We start from the raw sequence: 21,177 nt of genomic DNA, 5'->3' as shown, positions 1-21,177 counted from the left end.
TTAGGCTGCGACACTCTCGAAGGGAATAAAAGCACGTGGCTATTTTACATGCCCTGGCTACTATAACCGCCCATACCCTACTTCAGTGGTGTTACTTTGTTAATGCTCTGTATTGTGTTATTGTACTGTGGCTCTCCAGGTTAAGTGCTACTTCTACAAACTTAGACGTCCCGTCTTCAAACCCACTGATATACTAATTCCATATCTTTACTAGGCCCCATGTGATTGGCTGCCGGTCGCGGTGGTCTCGCGGTTCTAGGCGCGCAGTCCGGAACCGTGCGACTGCTACGGTCGCAGGTTCGAATCCTGCCTCGGGTATCGATGTGTGTGATGTCCTTAGGTTAGTTAGGTTTAAGTAGTTTTAAGTTCTAGGGGACTGATGACCACAGCAGTTGAGTCCCATAGTGCTCAGAGCCATTTGAACCATTTTTTTGATTGGCTGAAGTTAGCTGACTTTGTGCCGCTCTGGAATGTTCACTGTCCTTGCCAACATTAACTACATAACAGTATTGTCCACTGTAACAATAAACAGCCGTTGTGAATTAATTTTGATCCATATGTGATGTTGTACATAGAGATTGTTAGTACTATTTACGGAAATGAGATAGTCCTTCTGGCGACTCATCGTCAACTCTCGTGTCAGCTCAGTAATGCATTAACGTATTACACATTCAGTTGTTTTATGTGTTGTAAGGTATCTGCTGTGGAAGACGGAGGTGCGGGTTGTCTTAACAGCCAATGCACTACAAACTGATCGCTAGCTTCCACCCCCAGCATCATCCGCCCAGGGGCTAAGTAAAAGCATGCAACCAGTATTTGAATTTTATTTCTTTATGCGAAAAGTGCCAAGTTGTACCTTGAACCATGTTCAGTTATCGCCTAGAGCTTTGTCTTAGCCGCCAAATTCATGAAAGCATTGGTAAGGATTTCATTGATGCCAAATTTTTTTTGACAAGCAAGTCTATAAATATGATTGCTGCTTGTTACATATGCAAAAAATTGAACTGTGCTCTCGAGATTCCTGCCTAAGCACACCGTCGGAAATCACAATGAATTGAAAAAAAAAAAAAAAACACACACACACACACACACACACACACACACAAATATTTGTAAGAAAGAATATAAATGTTTGTTTCCCTCGCAACAGTTTAATTGAAGGAACTCAGAACGGAGAGAGCACACTTTTATATGTAATTAATTCCTAATATTGCAGAACATAATTATAAATAAGTGAGCCCCAGAATGTGTAACAAATGTGAAGATAAAAAGAAAACATATATTAGGACATGAACATGCCTCCTACAACTCTGTAACTGCACGTATCTGACTACATGACCACAGTAATTGCATACAATTTTGAGCATTATTGCTATCTTAAAATCTCTGAAGGATTTTTACAGCCAGTATGTCATTACCTGACATTTAAGTATAACAAATTGTACCTAGAGTCAAGTGTTTGCCATAAATCTTACAAGATTTGCCTTGAAACGACATACTGTTATAAAATGCAAGTTATGATACGAAAACAATGAAATGGAGTGAATCCAATATGATGGCTCAAAAATAGCGAATTAGGGACATCACACGACTAATTCCCAATTCCAACCAAATGCCAGCAATCGATTTTTCGCTGAATGCCTGCCATACACAATCCTACTTACCAATTTTAGTCACTTGTTTCATCTGTTTTGGGCTGTGTGAAGAATAACTGCTTAAATTACTCTGTGCGTGCAGTAATTAATCTAATTTCTTTGCAGTCTCTATCGAAGTGACACACAGAGGGGTGATGGTCTCTATATTCTTCATTTAATAGTTTTCCTTGAAACTTCGTAATTAGACTTTTGCTGAATAACTGGAATCTCCAGTCAAACATCTACCTGTTCATGTTTTTCTGCATTTTGGCGACACTCTTCCACAAGTCAAACAAATCTGTGACTATTCATGTTGCCCTTCTTTGTATACATTCAATATCCTCCGTTAGTAATATTTAGTACCAGTTGATACATTTGAGCGATATCCTGTGATGGATGGCATGAGTGTTTCGTAAGCAACCCTCTTGTCGAAGCCCTCTTCAGAAGTTTTTTAGAGCATGTTGATTAAACAATCTAGAGTTAGTTTCCTTTTAGATATGAGTATTTTATTTTTCAAAGGCTGCTATCTCCAATCACAAACTCTTTATTTCAAAATAAATAAGTGGTAATGGAAATATTTTTAGTGATTTTGCTGTCGAATTTGTATCCACAAATTGGGCACAATTTAATTCGGGCCTTCAAATGCATTGGGAAGCATGACAGTTCAATATATGTGTGCTTGAAAACTTACAAAACTCTTTCAATACTTCTCACACTGGCCTTAAAAATCCATTTCTGAATATTACCACTACAATGGATTACAGGCCTATCTTCCCTTACTGAGTTTAGTATTGACCAAGAACCCCCCCATCCCCACTAGTATGTAGTGTAGTGAGGTGTTTATCTTCCAACAAAATTATTTATCCAGGTTTGTGACAGGGTCAGAACTGAAACTGTTTTATGGCTGCCTACAAGTCACTATTCATTTTAAAAATACTCCATACCCCCCAAGTCTAGCTGCCCCCCCCCTCCCCCCAACAAACTACCACAGGGTTACTTGGAAGAACAAATATTTCAATATTATAGAGTGTTTGAACAGAGGACCCTTATATTCACAGGAGTAGCACTTAAAGGGTAGAGCCGCAGACCAGTGATATAAATCAGTGGATTAACAGAATAACACCATTGGGGGGAGCATATTGATACTCTTTTTATTGCATTTGTAAATAATGAGTTGGCAGCTTCCCGTTCTCAAAGAGAGAAAAGTCAGCAGTAGCTACCAAATTGCAGTGAATGTACCAGTTGAAAATATGATGAGCAGCTATTTTAATCCGTATGCTAAAATTGTCACTACAGTTTACAAACATGATTTGTGACAACAAACACACGTATCAATGCCTTCAGTAGTCCAGCGGCCCACTTCTGCTGGAACTAGACTCCTGTTACCTTGTCTTCACTACAGGTGGTTATCTCTCATCCTAGAGTCTGAGTATCCTGCCCTTTCTTCTTACCTTTCCCCAGCATATCTCTCTCTGCTCCCAGAGGAAGGAACTAATTGATCTGAAAGTTTGGATTGTGTCATCACTACCACTTTTATGTCCGTTTATTGCCTTCTAAAGTTAAGTACTACTTTTATGTCTGTTTATTGCCTCCTAAAGTTAAGTCCTGGCCAGTAGTTTTGTCTCATAATTTATTAATACACTACATCCAACCACTTTTGTGCCAGAGTATATGTAGAATATTTAGAGGCATTTCCTATAATATGGAAGAAATTTTTGCCCATTTGTAAACATATCACAAAAAAATTGCAAACATTAGAAGCAGAGCAAAATATTTCAGTATTAGAAATACCTGTTAAGGAGCTTGCAACAAGAGTCAGAATTCACCTCTGTTTGGCTGTGCAGAATTGAGATCCTCAATTGACATTACAGTCGTGTGAGTATCTTTTAAAAATAACAATTCTTTCATCATGAGTTCATGGTAAAGAGGTAGAACTGCTTCTATTATAATTTTTGGCATGAAGATTAAATGTAAACATAACAGTTCTCTTGTAAAATATGTAATCCATAGGTTATTTTATTCTACATGTTCCACATGAACAAAGTTCTTTTCATGATGTAGCTATAGAATAACAAAGTGCCTCATCTGATCTGTCTTTCATTGTTTTAACAAGAACCATTACATCTTTCAGAGGCAATATGGCACACCGACCTCGACTTTGTCGTTGGCAACCGTGATAGGTTGGTTGTTCTGAGTTTTCTGAGCACAACTCCAGCAACAACGCCGCTATCTGTAGTGGAAGGTGGTCCGACAGTGGGATCCGCCTCGGATGGCAACAGCAGTGCACCAGCAACTGGTGGTGCACTTCCCACTCCGCAACCACTAACTGCCACCAACATGACCACGAGTGTACCACCTGCTGCGAGGCTCGCTATCTCTGGAGACCAGCTGCGTGAACCCGCACTGACCATCGGGCCAGTGTCCGCAGAGTTCGCCAATTATGCTGCCGCTTTAGTAGTCTACGCCGTCCGATACCCAGCTGTCTTCTGGCACACCAACAAGGCATTTGGAGCACTCTTCTCACTGCAATTACTTGCTAATGGAGTGCAGAGCCTGCTCGCCTATGCTGGTGTCTGCGTTCTCTACAAGGTGAGAATACACTACTGTTTTGTACTCACTAATTAGTGGAAGTGGCTGCATTCTTGTGCAGAGTGCCACATTGCCATAAATTATTTTCTGAGTGCAAAACCTCAGTAAAGAAAACTGCAAAACATATAGTCAAATATTTGATTCAGCAGATCATTATTGCTCATTATTATCGATGTTTCTGTTGCTAAGCTTATCTAGAGAGGAACTGTCACATTTTTTATAAGCACTAGCACATCCATGTGTGCAATCATGGGAATTAACAGTTTTAATTGTGGTAAGTATTGGGAAAATGTAAGTGTTGGGTATTATGTCTCTATATAGTTTTACAATATATCCGTTCCTGATGGACAGGACCTTATAATTTTCGTTGCAGATCTGTAATGTTGTGATGTTGCACATGGTGCTCAAAAGGAAATTTTGGTTTCATATAGCACTAAGATGTTTGACAGAAAGTTCTGGTAACAAGAGGACTCTGGCAAACAAGTACCAAACAGAACCATCACTATTACACTGTGAACATTTGCCCCATACAACTTCTATGCTGTGGCAATATTAGGAATAGGATACATTGCTACTCACAATAAAGATGACCCATTGAGTCGCAGGCAAACACAACAAAAAGACTGTTATCCATGTAACTATTGGTCCAAGTGTTCCTCAGCAAATAAAACACATGCACTTTCACACACGCAAGCACGCCTCACGCATATTCCGCCACCAGTACCGGCACCTCTGACTGGATGATCTTGAAAGCTGGTACATCAGTCAGAAAATCTAATTAGTTGACTACGAGGTTCTCCAATTTCATGTTTAATTCTGTCTTGCAAAGTTCACAGTATTCTGATGAAGCAAACACCAATTATTATAAAATGGCTTGCATGCTGACTACATATATGCTAGTAGATAATAGCTACTTGAGTAATTTCATTAGGAAGGCAGATGCTCCTGACTACAAAAGCTTCAGATTATGACATACATATGTATAACATGTAACACTCATCTCATGGTCAATGATGTTAAACTGTCTTAACAGATAAATCTTGATCAAGAACTAATCAAGTGAATTCTAACCTCATGGGCATTCGAGTGACTAGATAAGGAGAGATGGTGATGATCATTTCCTGATCGCTGTATTGTATCCAAGTGCCCTCAACTAAATCTCAGATCTTGTCTGCACTGTTCTATGGAGATACCACAGTCACAATTTATTGTGACCCACAAATGGATGACAAATTTAAGTTCAGCAATTCTTTGCACTCAGAAAGCACAGGATATTCAATGTCAGATCTCACTCTCTTCCTTCCTTTCACTTCTTCATCCATTTATGTAAATATTAACACAAAAATATACTTCACAACCATTCCATACAATCATCCACTCTGCAATGCCATAAAACTGATAACCATACACGCATAAATGATATGTAATGGTAGAGGACCTGTACTGTAGGGGGAAATACATTGTTGCTCATAGCACATAGACTCATCTGTGCTTCAAAAGACAAATACGTTTTATTCGTACAGGGTCTCCAATAGAATAATCTAATGTTTTTGTAGGCATAATAAGATTAGCCTATTTTTAAATAGTATATACATAGTCTAATGAGTGAAATTAAAATTCAATTTCTCAGTTTTAATTGTTGTTGTGGTCTTCAGTCCTGAGACTGGTTTGATGCAGCTCTCCATGCTACCCTATTCAGTGCAAGCTTCTTCATCTCCCAGTACCTACTGCAATCCGCATCCTTCTGAATCAGATTAGTGTATTCATCTCTTGGTCTCCCTCTATGATTTTTACGCTCCACACTGCCCTCTAATGCTACATTTGTGATCCCTTGATGCCTCAGTGCACGTCCTACTAACTGGTCCCTTCTTTTTGTCAAGTTGTACCACATACTCCTCTTCTCCCCAATTCTATTCAATACTTCATCATTAGTTATGTCATCTACCCATCTAATCTAAATCATTCTTCTGTAGCACCACATTTCGAAAGCTTCTATTCTCTTCTTGCCCAAACTATTTATTGTCCATGTTTCACTTCCATACATGGCTACACTCCATACAAATACTTTCAGAAATGACTCCCTGACACTTAAATCTATATTCGATGTTAACAAATTTCTCTTTTTCAGAAACGCTTTTCTTGCCATTGCCAGTCTACATTTTATATCTTCTCTACTTCGACCATCGTCAGTTATTTTGCTCCCCAAATAGCAAAACTCCTTTACTACATTAAGTGTCTCATTTCCTAATCTAATTCCCTCAGCATCACCCGACTTAATTCGACCACATTCCATTATCCTCATTTTGCTTTTGTTGATGTTCATCTTATATCTTCCTTTCAAGACACTGTCCATTCTGTTCAACTGCTCTTCCAAGTCCTTGTCTCAGATAGAATTACAATGTCATCAGCAAACCTCAATGTTTTTATTTCTTCTCCATGGATTTTAATACCTACTCCAAATTTTTCTTTTGTTTCCTTTACTGCTTGCTCAATATACAGATTGAATAGCATTGGGGAGCGGCTACAACCCTGTCTCACAACCACTGCTTCCCTTTCATGTACCTTGACTCTTATAACTGCCATGTGGATTCTGTACAAATTGTAAATAGCCTTTTGCTCCCTATATTTTACCCCTGCCACGTTCAGAATTTGAAAAAGAGTATTCCAGTCAACATTGTCAAAAGCTTTCTCTAAGTCTACAAATGCTAGAAACGTAGGTTTGCCTTTCCTTAATCTTTCTTCTAAGATAAGTCGTAAGGTCAGTATTGCCTCATGTGTTGCAACATTTCTACGAAATTCAAACTGATCTTCCCCGAGGTTGGCTTCTACCAGTTTTTCCATTCGTCTGTAAAGAATTCGCATTAGTATTTTGCAGCTGTGACTTATTAAACTGACAGTTCGGTAATTGTCACATCTGTCAACACCTGCTTTCTTTGGGATTGGAATTATTATATTCTTCTTGAAGTCTGAGGGTATTTCGCCTGTCTCATACATCTTGCTCATCAGATGGTAGAGTTTTGTCAGGACAGGCTCTCCTAAGGCCGTCTACTCCCGAGGCCTTGTTTCGACTTTCAGTGCTTTGTCAAACTCTTCACGCAGTATTGTATCTCCCATTTCATCTTCACCTACATCCTCTTCCATATCCATAATATTGTCCTCAAGTACATCGGCCTTGTATAGGCCCTCTATATACTCCTTCCACCTTTCTGCTTTCCCTTCTTTGCTTAGAACTGGGTTTCCATCTGAGCTCTTGATGTTCACACAAGTGGTTCTCTTTTCTCCAAAGGTCTCTTTAATTTTCCTGTAGGCAGTATCTATCTTACCCCTAGTGAGAAAAGCCTCTACATCCTTACATTTGTCCTCTAGCCATCCCTGCTTAGCCATTTTACACTTCCTGTCGATGTCATTTTTGAGACGTCTGTATTCCTTTTTGCCTGCTTCATTTACTGCATTTTTATATTTTCTCCTTTCATCAATTAAGTTCAATATTTCTTCTGTTACCCAAGGAGTTCTACTAGCCCTCGTCTTTTTACCTATTTGATCCTCTACTGCCTTCACTAATTCATCCCTCAGAGCTACCCATTCTTCTTCTACTGTACTTCTTTCCCCCATTCCTGTCAATTGTTCCTTTATGCTCTCCCTGAAACTCTGTACAACCTCTGGTTCTTTCAGTTTATCCAGGTCCCATCTCCTTAAATTACCACCTTTTTGCAGTTTCTTCAGTTTTAATTTACAGTTCATAACCAATAGATTGTGGTCCCCCCTGGTAATGTCTTACAATTTAAAACCTGGTTCCTAAATCTCTGTCTTACCATTATATAATCTATCTGATACCTTCTAGTATCTTACAATATTGAAATTATAAAATATGTTATAGTTTACTTAAATATTGTCGCACAGTTTTATCATTTTTTCCCCTCATGCACTCATATAACTTCATTTGGTAGCTTCCCATTGTTCACTCTGTCATCACTGGTGGAGTTGCTGCAATTTCCTGCTGAATGACATTCTTCAGTTCTGTAACTGAATGTCATTGAACATTGAACACTACATCTTTGAAATACTCTCAAAGGTTGAAATCATGGCTATGTCAGGTGAACATTCTGACAATAGGTATACATTCTGACAACAGAATATTACCATGTCATGAAATCAAACATCCCGGAAAATTTTTCTGGAGTCTTGCATGGGAATTATTGCTCCACTTTATTGTAGACAAATTTCATTTGAACCAAACTTATTGTTTTGTTAGCAAGAAGTTGTGCTACATTGTTATCTACCAACAAATACGTTACTGTTGCCTTGTGAATTGCCTAAGACCAGTACACCTAAACGAACGAGGTGGTGTAATGGTTAGCACACTTGACTTGCATTCTCTAGGATGATGCATCAAATCTCTGGGTGGCCATCCAGATTTAGGTCTTTTGTGATTTACCCAAATCACTTAAGGCGAGTTCTGAGATTGTTTCTCTGAAACAACATGTCCAATTTCTTTCCCTAATCTGAACTTGTCCTCTGTCTCTACTGACTTCACTGTCATGGGACAGTAAACTCTTAGTCTTCTGTCCTTCTTCTCCAACATGCCACATGTTGAAACTTTATGTCACATGATGTATCACTGAGAACTGGTCACTTGTGAACTTCTCATAGGTTAACAGCTGACCAGTACAGACAAGTCTGTTCACTGAAATACCCAGACAGAGAAAAATGTGCCTTGTCACTTGAAAGCAAAAAATAATCTTGGTAATTATTATTGAGGATTAACTCATGTGCTGCTTGGCCAGTTGCTTACACATTTACATTTCATTCCTATTTATGGACAAAGTTTAAAGTAATAAAGAAAATTCTTCTTAACACATTGATCGTTAATGCCTGATCCACTAGCATGCCTAACTGTATAATACCAATGAGACACTGTATTGACAAACTTTCAGTGGCAATGTTCTTATTTATTCTTGCACTGCATTTTCATTCTTTTGATTTTGTTTCCTAAGGAGATTGTTTTTTTTCTGAAAAGTTATTGATCCATAGCAATATTCTATTCCTACTGGGACATGAAACATTTCAGTTTAAATTAAAAGATGGATAAAATAAAAGCTGCATAATGATAATGGATTATATAAAATCTGTATAGATATTAGCCTTAGAACATGGTCACGTAAATGTAATAGTATGGGATTAGAAATAAGAGATGGAGTTTACCTACATCACTTATTATTTGCTGATGATCAAGTAGTCGTAGCACAAGATGGGGAGGATGCTAACTATATGTGCAATCAACTAGCAGTAGCATACAAAACTTGAGGTTTGAAGATTAGTTATCAAAAACAGAATACTTGACTCATGATTTAGATGAGCTATACAGTGAAGGAAAGAAAATCAAATAGATAAACACTTTCTGTTATTTGGGATCCATTTTGTAAATCGAGGGAAAATCAGAGTCAGAAATCAATAAAAGAATTAGTAGCAGACGGAGGGTCATTGGGATGCTTAACTCAGTCTTGTGGAGCAGGAATGTAATGAGCAGAACTAAAAAATTAATATACAAATCCATATTAGAGAGTCTGGTTCTGTATGGAACGGAGATCTGGGCAACTAACTTGAAGCATATTAAAAAATTACAAGCTCTAGAGATGGACTTTTGGAGAAGATCAGCAAGAACCTCCAGGAAAGAAAAGATAAGAATCACCGAAGTAATAAGGAGAATGGAAATAAAAGAAAGAAAATATGACGTAATGGATAGGAAGAAATTACAGTGGTACGGGCATGTACGGCGAATGGAGAAAACCAGAATACCAAAATTGATAGTGGAGTGGGAACCGGAGGGGAGAAGAGGAAGAGGACGACCTATGACCTCCTGGCTCCAAAATGTACAGCACACAATGAGGAGAATGGGCACAGAGAAAGAAGACACGCAAGATCGAAACACCTGGCGAAATATTTTGAGAATATAGTTTAAGAACATTTATTGTTTGTATTGTAAATTCCAAGTAAATTATTATGTTGGAGATAAGCCTCTGTAATGAGGAAAAGCTCAAAATAATAATAATGATAATGGAAGTCTTTAAAACAAACTTTGGGACAGAAGTGCAAAATATAGCTACGGTACTGAAATGGTATGAGTAGTGCTAATATTCAATAATAGTCCCAACATTTCACTTACAGTTGTGACCAAATATCAGTGGATACGAATTCATCAGATTACCCCATCACACACCGTACATATAATATGAAAGAGAAACTAACTGTAAATGCAATTTTTTTCAGGGCTGATAAGAAATTAAGAGCATAAAGACAATTCCCCCAAGCAACAATACAGACATTTGGCATATTGCAGGGCACTGATTGTTCAGTATTAAGTCCAGAAATTTTGAATGAAACAAGGATTGAAAATACACACATATTTATGATAACTTCAAAGGTATCTGGATTGTGGAAGAACATATTTCTGCAAATTGTGTAGCTATGTCTTTAGAGGTTTCTAGACTTTATCATTTACATGTGACATGAGCAGTTTTGAGACAACTTGGATTGTGACTTCTTCTTGCTTACAGGTGCAGGTAGTCGGTGCTGCAGAAGCACTCCCCATTCTTGGCAGTAATGAGTCACCATTCTTGCTCAATCCATTGGTCACATTGGCGCTCTATGTACTCTCCAGTGTGCTGGTTCTAGCATCCAGTCTTGTCCTCTATCTCTACGGTTATGGCAGGTAAGGTGGCTTTCTGTACTCATTTTCTACACGAGAAATGGCCCCAATTTTCCACACAAGAAAATTTAGCTGAACAGCATCCATGGCTTGTAACATATAGGTGAAATTCTTTTTCTGCGCCACATGTTTTTTCTTTCACATGGGGAATTTCTGGCACCATTTAATTGATTTGTGAATAAAGGAGACAATTTACCAAACAATACAAGCATGGACAGAGATTCACATTGCCACTGCCCAGTTTTCTTAAGTGTGCCTAAACATTTCATTAAAGACAATGTAAAAACAGATATGCAGTTTCTGCAACACAGAAAAGCAGAGGAAAAAACTGATGATAGAAATGTCCGGCACATAATCAAATTTCTCTTTCTACACAGATTCCCTGTTGTGAGGTCCAGGTTTTGCTGATGTGCCTGGGTTCGACAGAAATTTTTCCCAGCGGGGAGTGGTGGATGGGGCTGGGTGGGGGTTGCAAGACTCTGAAATTGCTATTTTTTATATAAATAACTTGATGAATATTGAGATATGTCACGCCATAAGAACTAAATTTTTATGGATGGCAACAAAAACTTATTATACCCAAGAGAGCTGACGTTTATCAACTCAATATCTGAATAAAAACTCTTTACTTCAGATTCCAGGGGAGGGAGACACACCCCACCTGGCCATCACTTGTGGATGCCAATGTTGATGTGATAATTAAAGTGTGTGACTGAATGATGCGGTACACTAGATTTTTTCATGTTTTTTTAAATCACAGTAAGAAAATGTTGTTCTTGTTGTTTCAGCAGCGCCACAGGAGGCATTTTCACATTCCTCTAATAGAGTGAGATATTGAGAATACAGCCATGCGACAGTATCTTCCAGATATTATATGTAGACATCATCTCTTGTTTTGAAGAAAATATCCACACCAGTTGTATGTTTCTTTCATTTAAATTATGACCAGTTTTGGCCCCCCAAACCATTGTCTAGTGGTCTATGTTATGTGTCCTTGGAGGGCAAAGAACATTATGAGCTGTATCAGGATGCCTGACATACACCACTAGATAACAGTCTTGCGGACAGGTCGTGATTTTAAATAAAAAGAAAAGTGCAACTCGAGTGGACATTTTCTTCAAACTGTTACAACAATTGAAGCCTTGTCAGCATGATGTTCCACATGCTGGACAAGAAATTAATGATCTCTTGCCATCATTTCTATGTGCTGTGTGATATATGTCAAGCAACTGTTCCTTGTTAACATACAATGTTGACAAGTTTGCTTACAGTCATTATCATATGCTACTAACATATATTACAATTATTAAAATGTCAGTTCTTCCAACTACTAAGCCAATGATGTATTGTAAAGATATTCCCTGCAACATGTTCAAATCCCATTTTGTCAGTCACACTTGTCACCACGTAAGTAATCTTTTGTGCCTGTACTGTCAATTATAATTTACAACATTTTTTTTCTTTTGGCAGGTTCCTCTCATTTGTGCATGCGGAGCAAGAACGGCGGGCTGTGCTGGGACGGCGACCTGCAGCACGTGGCTGGGGGTACTTCACACACTGTGCAGCATTGTGTGCTCTGCTTGCCATTGCTGTCTGCAATGCGCCACTCCTGCATGATTACACAGCTGTATATCGTGGCAGCCTAGATGGTGCAGTACTCGCATGTGTAGTAGGTGGCATTTCACACCTTCTACTCTGGGTGCTGTTGTGGCTCCTACTCACCATTAAGCGACGCTGGGCTTTTCGCCTCCGGGTCAGTGTGGCTCGTGCCGAGGTGCGATCGCCTCGGTCTGTGAGACTTGTGGCTGATGTAAAGCTGTCATCCCGTGATGCGGGCCCTGGTGCACCATTACTTGTAATAGGCAATGGCCGCACCTATGCTATTACGGAGAGCTCACCAAAGCGTGCCATCATGAGTGTTGTGCACCGTGTTGCTGCTGAGCGAAAGCCAAAGGCTGCACAAAGTAAGTCCACTTTCAAGTCAGTAACCTGCAAATGTTTTTAAAAATTATGCATTTTGTACTTTTTGTACAGATAATGATGATGTATCATTAGGGGAAAATATGCTACAGATCCCTCCACACTGAGCTGAAAATATCTTATGGTGCATGCCTATTGAGGTTCTATTTTTATGAGTCCGGCAATCATTTAAATGAAAAATTAGTGGAGATCTACAGTGGTTTGTACCTTCATGTATAGTACGTGTTCTGTTTGCATGACACCCATAACAGTGATTTTCCCAGCTGCTGCCTATGAGTGTAAGTCTCTTCATGACTCTCAGTTGAAACCATTATCAGGAGCATAAAATGTATAATTATATTATCCGTCATGACATTATCATTGGCTCAGAAATATTAAATAATGTACCCGTCTCTAAAACCTGGCATATATCTCAGGTATTGTAAATAAGGCCAAATTAATGGAGGGAGTAAGAAATTGCAAAGAGGCTATTAAAATGAAAGAGAAGTACGGCAGGAACCACAATGTTACTTGTGACAAGTGACACTGATATCCACACAGAATGATTTTTGTATCAATTTGTCTTGTCAATGGAATATACTGTCCAATCACATATAAAATCCACTGTAACCTATGAAAGGCTTTTTATATGGTCACGATCATTAACCAGTTGTCCACCTACATGAATGACCACTGTAAATTGAGGCCAAGGATAAGGTTGGCCATCGAACAGTGAAACATTAGCACACCACATTCAACTTTAATATTTGCTGCATAATTGTTCTTCCAAGGTATCTTTTCATTGTGCTTAATTTATGCCAGTCCTCACCTTACACCAGTACGTTATAACTTTCATTCCCTTTATAGGTTGCTGAAACAACAATCATATTGTTCTCTTAGTGGTCTCTCTTTCCACCGAACAACCTACCCTACATCACTGCGTTTAACATACTGCTAAATCTTCCTATATCATGGTGAAGATTCAATGATGCTGTATTTCTAACCTCTTTTCTTCCTGTCTCTTCTTCTTACACCCTTTGTTTCTTCCTTCCCTTCACCCCACCCCCCTCTTCCCATCACTTCATCTAATATCACACCTTGGCCCAGTAAGGTTCCAATCCTAGGCAGAGAAGCTATGTATACATTCTGAAACAGAACTAAAGCTCATAAGAAGAGCCACTATGTTGCAGTTCTTATTTATGTGTCTAAACACCAACCAATGTTTTTATTAGCTTGATAGTTCCATAAGATATCTAGTGTGTTCAGTACCATTATGTGTGGAAATTTTAACCCTTGTGGTACAAAGGGGTAGAAGGGTACCTAGTGTCCAATATTTTAAAATATTGTAATCTAGTCAGTTACTTTATACTTTAAACTATTTAAAAAATGTTTTTCTTTTTAATGAATTTTTCTACTAGATTCCACAGTTTTAAACTTTTCAGTTTAAACTTAACACAAAAATTTAAGTTTCAGTAGTAGATGTCACTTTCCCCAGTGAAAGTCATATTCAACATTTCCAGCTTCATGGCCTCATATCAATAGCTCCCTAAAAAGCATGTTAACTGTAAAAGTCAACAGCAATGAACAACATTCGCATTTTTTAAATTTTTTTGTGGTGGTCACAAAGTATCCCCCTCTCTCCCCCCTTGGTAGTACATGTTATTGAAAGTGTGTTAATATTGCTGAGGGAGTGCTAACAGATATTTTCAGGTTCTGGACCCTACTAACACATCAGTACCTCTTTAAAATGCATTTTTTTGTTATTTTTTTAAAATAAAGTACCCCGTTTCCCACTCCCTCTTGATAATTCATTGGTATTGCTAGGATTAATAATATACTAAGTTACAATGAAAGAACTGGAAAAGATATACATATTTGCATGTTCCTTAAGTTTATTATGATTGTTATTGATTTATTACCTTCATAGTTTCATATCCTGCTCCATAAATTGCTGTACTTCTATTTTCTTACTGTGCGCATTTTTGCAGGTATTGATGATATCAATGAGGAACAAGTGTACTGGTTGCGGCCAAAACCACCTTCACCAAAGACTTCTCCAGATTCTGACAGATTAACGTGGTTGAATCGCAAATTAAGCACAAATACAAAACACAAAGTCACATTTGATGATTCACTTTCAACATCAAAGTAAGTGTGACTCCAAAATAATTTACTAGAAACATTTTGCAAATTAGTTTGATGTTACTTTGAAGGTACATCTATTACAGGAAAGGAAAGTGTCTCTTAGCAAAGTCTCCTAAAACTGGGAGCAAAGGCAAGAAGGGCCCACAGAATGGATTGGAGCAAGAGTCAGAAGATGATGGTGACTATGCAACACTGCGAGAACTGCCTCGAGCAGAAAATGAGGAAAACAAGGTATGCATCAGTGCTTATAAGCCCTGGAGTCTGAAATGTAGATTGACCATAAAGCAAATTATGGATTTTATAAATACTGCTGCTATATATTTTTCACATGGCCTTATAAGAAAAGCATAAATACAGTGTAGAGTGAAACCATGAAAAGTCCAGATTGAAATATCAACAATATTATGAAAAAGATAGATTGCTACTCTCACCATAATGATGGTGCATAGAGTTGCAGACAGGTATGACGAAGACACTGTTACATACAACCTTTTGGCCAAAGGCCTCTTCACAAAAGAAAAATGCACACACATTCACAAAAGCAAGCACACCTCACACACGTATGACTACTAACTCCAGCTGTTCTGGCCAGAATGCCAATAAAATGTAGAATAAGATAATTTTAATGACTGGGTGTGTAAAGTGAATGGGCTCTGCAACATAGTTGTGTGAAAGTTGCACAAAAAATGAGGAAATTGGATAATTTTTTGTTTCATCCATCTTATTTCCATTGATATAAAATTCAGCTGTATTGGTTACTGGTTTCTGACTGACACACACATTCTCAAACCATACAACTAAAAATCACAAAGTTCATATTTAACAATAATGCATACAAACAGTATGTATGTCAAACTTATTGATACTCATTTGCTTATAAACATACCTTGCTATTAGCCACAATTATTCATATGTTACAAACAATATGTATGTCCGTATTACAGGTACTCAATGCTTATAGACATTCCTTGCTCTTAGCCATAATTATTCATACAATATGGTGACAAAAGGCTTCTGTAGAGCAAAGCATACAGCGAGCAATAAGTACCCTAATTGATTAGACTGTGTGTCTGTTGCAGCTGACTGACACAACCAGACTGATAAATGCTATCTACAGTAGTCAATGAGACATCTTTGTAGGTTTTTGCCCTCATACATATGAGCATGCGCATATTGATGCCTATTAGTTTTTTATGGTGCTGCAGCAACCATTGTCATTAAATGAAAAGATTTTTAATAGTAAAGAAATATCAAATGCTGATAATTTTGTTTCACAAAATAATGTAGCAATCAAACGAAAATATCAATTTTACATTACATGAAATGTTCACACACACACACACACACACACACACACACACACACACACACACACACACACACATATATATATATATATATATATATACACAAAATAACGTAGCATCCAAACAGAACATACAAAGCCGGGAGGTGATATCATAGCACTCCCACTTGTACACAGCCCCATATTTTTGTACCAGATTATAATACCAAGCATTACTACATTGCATACTAGGAGTCAGTGTTAAAACCCAAAACATGCTGTTCATTACTATGTTGGCCACATACTGTCTAAAAACGAAATAAGGCAAAAGACATAAAAAAATTTCAGCTTTACAAATTACATTATTTGTGTACTTTTGGTACTAAACCCGTAGTAACGATTTAAATAAGCATTACACAGCACCATACTGAGCACCATCTGATGCATTCATCATTCATGGTGCCAAGGCACATTCAAAACCAAGCCTTATATGTGCATTGATCATATATATAATTGTAGGTAAATATATTAAAATATTATATAACTTATCAGTAATATATTACCATCTGTCTGCCTGCAACATCATTACAAGGAACCCTTTACCACACAACACTGGTACAAAGTGCGCTCTGCCATGCAACTCTGTTGAAGCACCCGCTGCCATGCAAAATTGGTATGGTGAGATGGTGCTGCAGTCAGACAGCCTTATGCATCTGTGAGCAATTCCAAAGAGTTATGACATTCACCATTATAGAGCTGTGGCATCAATTTCATAGTAGCGGGGGACTTTAATTCATTGTGGTACAGCCAATTTGTTTGAGATATTTATAATTTACCTGTATATACACAAACCTTCCTCATGGATCATTCTCTTTATTACCGAAAATCTTATCAAAATCCCTACAGTAGTTGCTGAGAATAGCCCTAACATACAGACAGAACTGCAATAGGGGAATTGAATTTATATAAGTATGGGGCTTGAATTTATATATGTATAGATTAAAAATAGGTAGAAGGCAGATGAGTTGTTTCAGCTTGATTTGGCATACCTGAAGAAATTTGTGGATTCTTTTTCTCACCTGACTGAGGCCATTATCAAGGCTCGAGGTAGCATTAATGGTATCGGCACGATGTTACCTGGGAGTGACTAATTTTTTTGTCTTGTAGGCTTACAGTCATGGGGTAACTGCAATGTTCGAGCACTGTTGTGCATTTCATTTTCTTGCCATTGGCTCTTTTACAATGGGAATTAAATGTGAATCATAGTTTGAAATTATATGTTAACTGACGTTTCACACCTTGGGACTAATTTTCTACAATGAGAGGTCATAATACCATACACAGACTGTCTGCCATTGTCATGCACTAGTTCATTTGCAGTTTTTGGGTAGTGTAATGAATAAACTATTTCACTGTCACTCACTATTGGCAGGACATTTAAATGTCAACAATCATAGCTCACTCCCTGTTGCCTGATCTTTAACCAAGGTGCAACTGACAGCCAGTGCAACAATGCTATAGGAAATATCAAATAACAAATAATCTTATTCCGGGTGTAACTCACTGAAAACTGCTTAAATAAACATGTACTATCTAGAGAGTTTAAAATGTTTCAGTATTTTATAGTGATAAAGTATTAACAGCAATATAGAATGAAGAAAAGCAGAAATAATGTAACAGATAAAATTGCATGATGCCTCAGGACTTCAAACTGGTCATTTGCCTTTTGTGAGCAGAGCTCTTCCATTCAATCAATTCAAGTGCATTTCAGCAATTGTCTCAATGCTCTTATTTGTCACTAGTTTCTCTCCTCATTACTTTCAAATCAACAGTTATCATTTATGTGAAATGAGATATTTTGTATTGCAATGTAATTCATCTCCTTGACTGCATCATAGACACTGAATTATGCAGCATAATAATCACTAGTGCAAACCCCATGGAAAAATACACCTCAAATACTAACTACTATAGAAAACATTTCTTCAGACCCTGAATAGTCGTGGATTATCAGTTGAGGTGTATACAAGGAGCAAACTGATGATTGGTTAAGTCTCATCCATAAACAAAACAGTTACTTCATTAATAGGCTAACAAAATATGAACATTTAATTTTATGTTTTAATATGCAAACATATATTGCACAGTGACCACATAAATGAAATCGTAGAGCTTAGAGCATACACACAGGATGGTCACAATCAGTCTGGAAAGCATGTAAGGGTGTTGCAGTGTATTCTGTACTGAGAAATAACTGTAAAGAAAAAAAAAATTAAATATGTCATACCATATCCGAATTATTTACCATTGAAATTAGCTAGTTAGATCAGTGTACACATGAATTCAAGCAGCTTCATGTGCTAAAATATGGTAATGCACAAACATATATGGATCTGTAAGTTGCCACTTCTTGAAATGCTGATTACAGTTAAAATGTACCTTTTTAGGAAGTGAGCAAAAGCTACTTAATTCAGTTTTAGGACACCAAAAAAAGAACAAGTTTGGTGACACAGTCTCTACCAGGCTGCTTGAATTTGTGCATGTAGCAGCCTGACTGGCTAACTTCAATGCTAAGTAATTGAGAAATGGCACAATGTATCCAATTTTTTTCCTTAACAATTATTTCTCAGCACAACCTCCCTGCAACTCCATTACATGCTTTTCAGACTGTTTCTGACCATCTTGTATATAGTAAAATCCTAAGTCGCTGAACTATGGAAGTAACAAATTTGAAACCAAAAGTGCATGAGATCTGACTGTTCATTTAGTCAAAATACAAACCATTTGGCGTGATATATTGCTCAACATGATTTTTAAAACTCAGGGCCTTAGAGAAGCTTCTTTCAGAATTGCCACGACTTTGTTAGTTACACTATTGTGGATCTACTCTAATGTGTTGAATCTTGAAAGTTTCAGGAGTATTTTCAATTTTGAGAAGAATAAATAGACCAGAGGTGACAAATATAGTGAATGGAATGCAACATTAGAACTTGCATTTCACGAAGGGAATAGTAGGATTCATTGCTGCCTAATGAGTCAAGGCATTTGGAAAATATCACTGGAGGTGAAGAGACTGGGTCAACTTTAGGATTAAAATTAGCAAGCATCCAAACATTTCCTGACAGAATTATTTATTTACTGTTCCACTTGAAAACACATATTCTTTGTGGAAAATGACACTCCTAACAAAAAACAGGTTATTTACCCTTGATTTTTGGAAGCACAGGTCTTTTGACCCTACCTGTTTGGAAATCTGTAACTTTGTTTCCTGATCATAAACAAAACATTACCAGTACTAATCTTGCCTAAAATGTTCTTGTCACAGCCAGTCATGGTCAACAGCTCTAAAAAAATTAACTTTGATGTCCATATGCTCCCATGTCAGGCTGTATGGGACAAATCTGTCACACAGCTTCCAAAAGTGTCTATGGGAAAGTTGTGAATTGAAAGGGAAGTTTGCATTCACTGCTACAGTAATGTAGTCTTATTGATTACCAGAGACAGTCAATAACCCAGATTGCAAGCTTATTTGCTGAGATTCCTGATGAAAGTTTAAATCACATTCCCTCTATAAATTTGAAAGGCTAAAGATCATAAATCTAAATTTTATGGTAACACTGTGTGACATATCTAGTTACTTCATGCACTGTCAGAAGGATAGCAGCAGGACTAAATATTAAGAAACATGGGCACGGATTAATAAACCCTACAAAATAAGTTTATTGCTAATGAGAACTTTTTTCATATATTGCAAAAGTACATGTGCTACTTTGTTTAGCACAGTTGACTTCACTTAGCTCTCACATATTTGTGATAACACTCTTGTGTACCATTTGTGGAGGATGAATTTTAGCAGCACACAGTGGCACTGCAATATTTACACTTGTTTATTCATTTTCTTGTATGATTCAGGTATTCATACATTCATTAGCATCCACAAGGAGAATGGAACAAAAGGGGACACTTGTCCATGCTGATTTCCTTGTTACAGCTGAAGTTTTGTCACTGTTCTGCAGTCAAGCTGGATGCACGCCTCTGCAGAACAGTGCCAAAACAGTGCCTTCAATCTTTTCTGCCACTTCTCTGTTCTCACCTTTCTAGTCACAGATATGAGATAATTAGACTATGGCACACGGGTTCAGCACAATCATAAACACAGAAGCAACGCCACTCATCACTAACCAGTTCTCAAAAAGACATCCCGATCTTGCTCCACAATGCAATCCCAGCAGTAGTTAACTTTTTATTGGTGAACAAGGATAACAATCAGGGCTTGCTGATACTTCATTCAGTTTTACATGAATGGGCTATTGTGGTACACTAATAAGAACACAGCCGTGGTATACTATAGGCATAGACAGCCGTACTTAATCTCAAATACTATATATCATAATCAAAAAATAAAGTACTGTTTTTGTGCTAGATGAAACAGAAAAAGTGTGCAATTTCAGGCTCTACAAAATTTCCTCTCCAGGACTGGGATGTTCTCAGTGTCTATGGGTGTAATACAGCACCACAGACAGTCACAGAACTACAAATTTTGCTTTCCAGTTAGTAGAGCTGCACAATCATGCAGCACATGGGAGACATGAGCATTGCCTTGGTTTAGTCCAAGCCTGTTACAAGTTGATTCTGCCATGAGGACAGTTTTGGGAGGTTTCTCCACATTCATTGTGATGTACACTGACACTGGGCTGTATTTTACCTAGCCAAAAATAAAAAATGTATCTTGGAAAATATATTTTGCTGAACTTCAGTTATGCCACTCACAATAAACATTATATAGTATGAAACAAATGGCAGAAATCATAAATACATTAACATGATAAGATGTGAAGTATTATGAGAAAACTAACTAT

General features: G+C 37.6%; 1 protein-coding gene across 5 annotated transcripts in view; it reads left to right on the top strand.

The window, feature by feature from the left end:
• Positions 1-21,177, top strand: part of LOC126266947 (protein tincar) — a 531,342-nt gene that overhangs the window by 492,070 nt on the left and 18,095 nt on the right. For all 5 annotated transcript variants that reach the window (XM_049971658.1, XM_049971655.1, XM_049971657.1 and 2 more), the window contains 5 exons: positions 3,766-4,223; positions 10,778-10,932; positions 12,400-12,893; positions 14,877-15,036; positions 15,117-15,264. In XM_049971658.1, the coding sequence (XP_049827615.1) occupies positions 3,766-4,223; positions 10,778-10,932; positions 12,400-12,893; positions 14,877-15,036; positions 15,117-15,264 (1,415 nt within the window). The remainder of the gene's footprint in view (positions 1-3,765; positions 4,224-10,777; positions 10,933-12,399; positions 12,894-14,876; positions 15,037-15,116; positions 15,265-21,177) is intronic.

This window comes from Schistocerca gregaria, chromosome 4, assembly GCF_023897955.1.
Source record: "Schistocerca gregaria isolate iqSchGreg1 chromosome 4, iqSchGreg1.2, whole genome shotgun sequence".
Lineage (NCBI taxonomy): Eukaryota > Metazoa > Arthropoda > Insecta > Orthoptera > Acrididae > Schistocerca > Schistocerca gregaria.
This window is presented reverse-complemented; position numbering and strand designations above follow the sequence as displayed.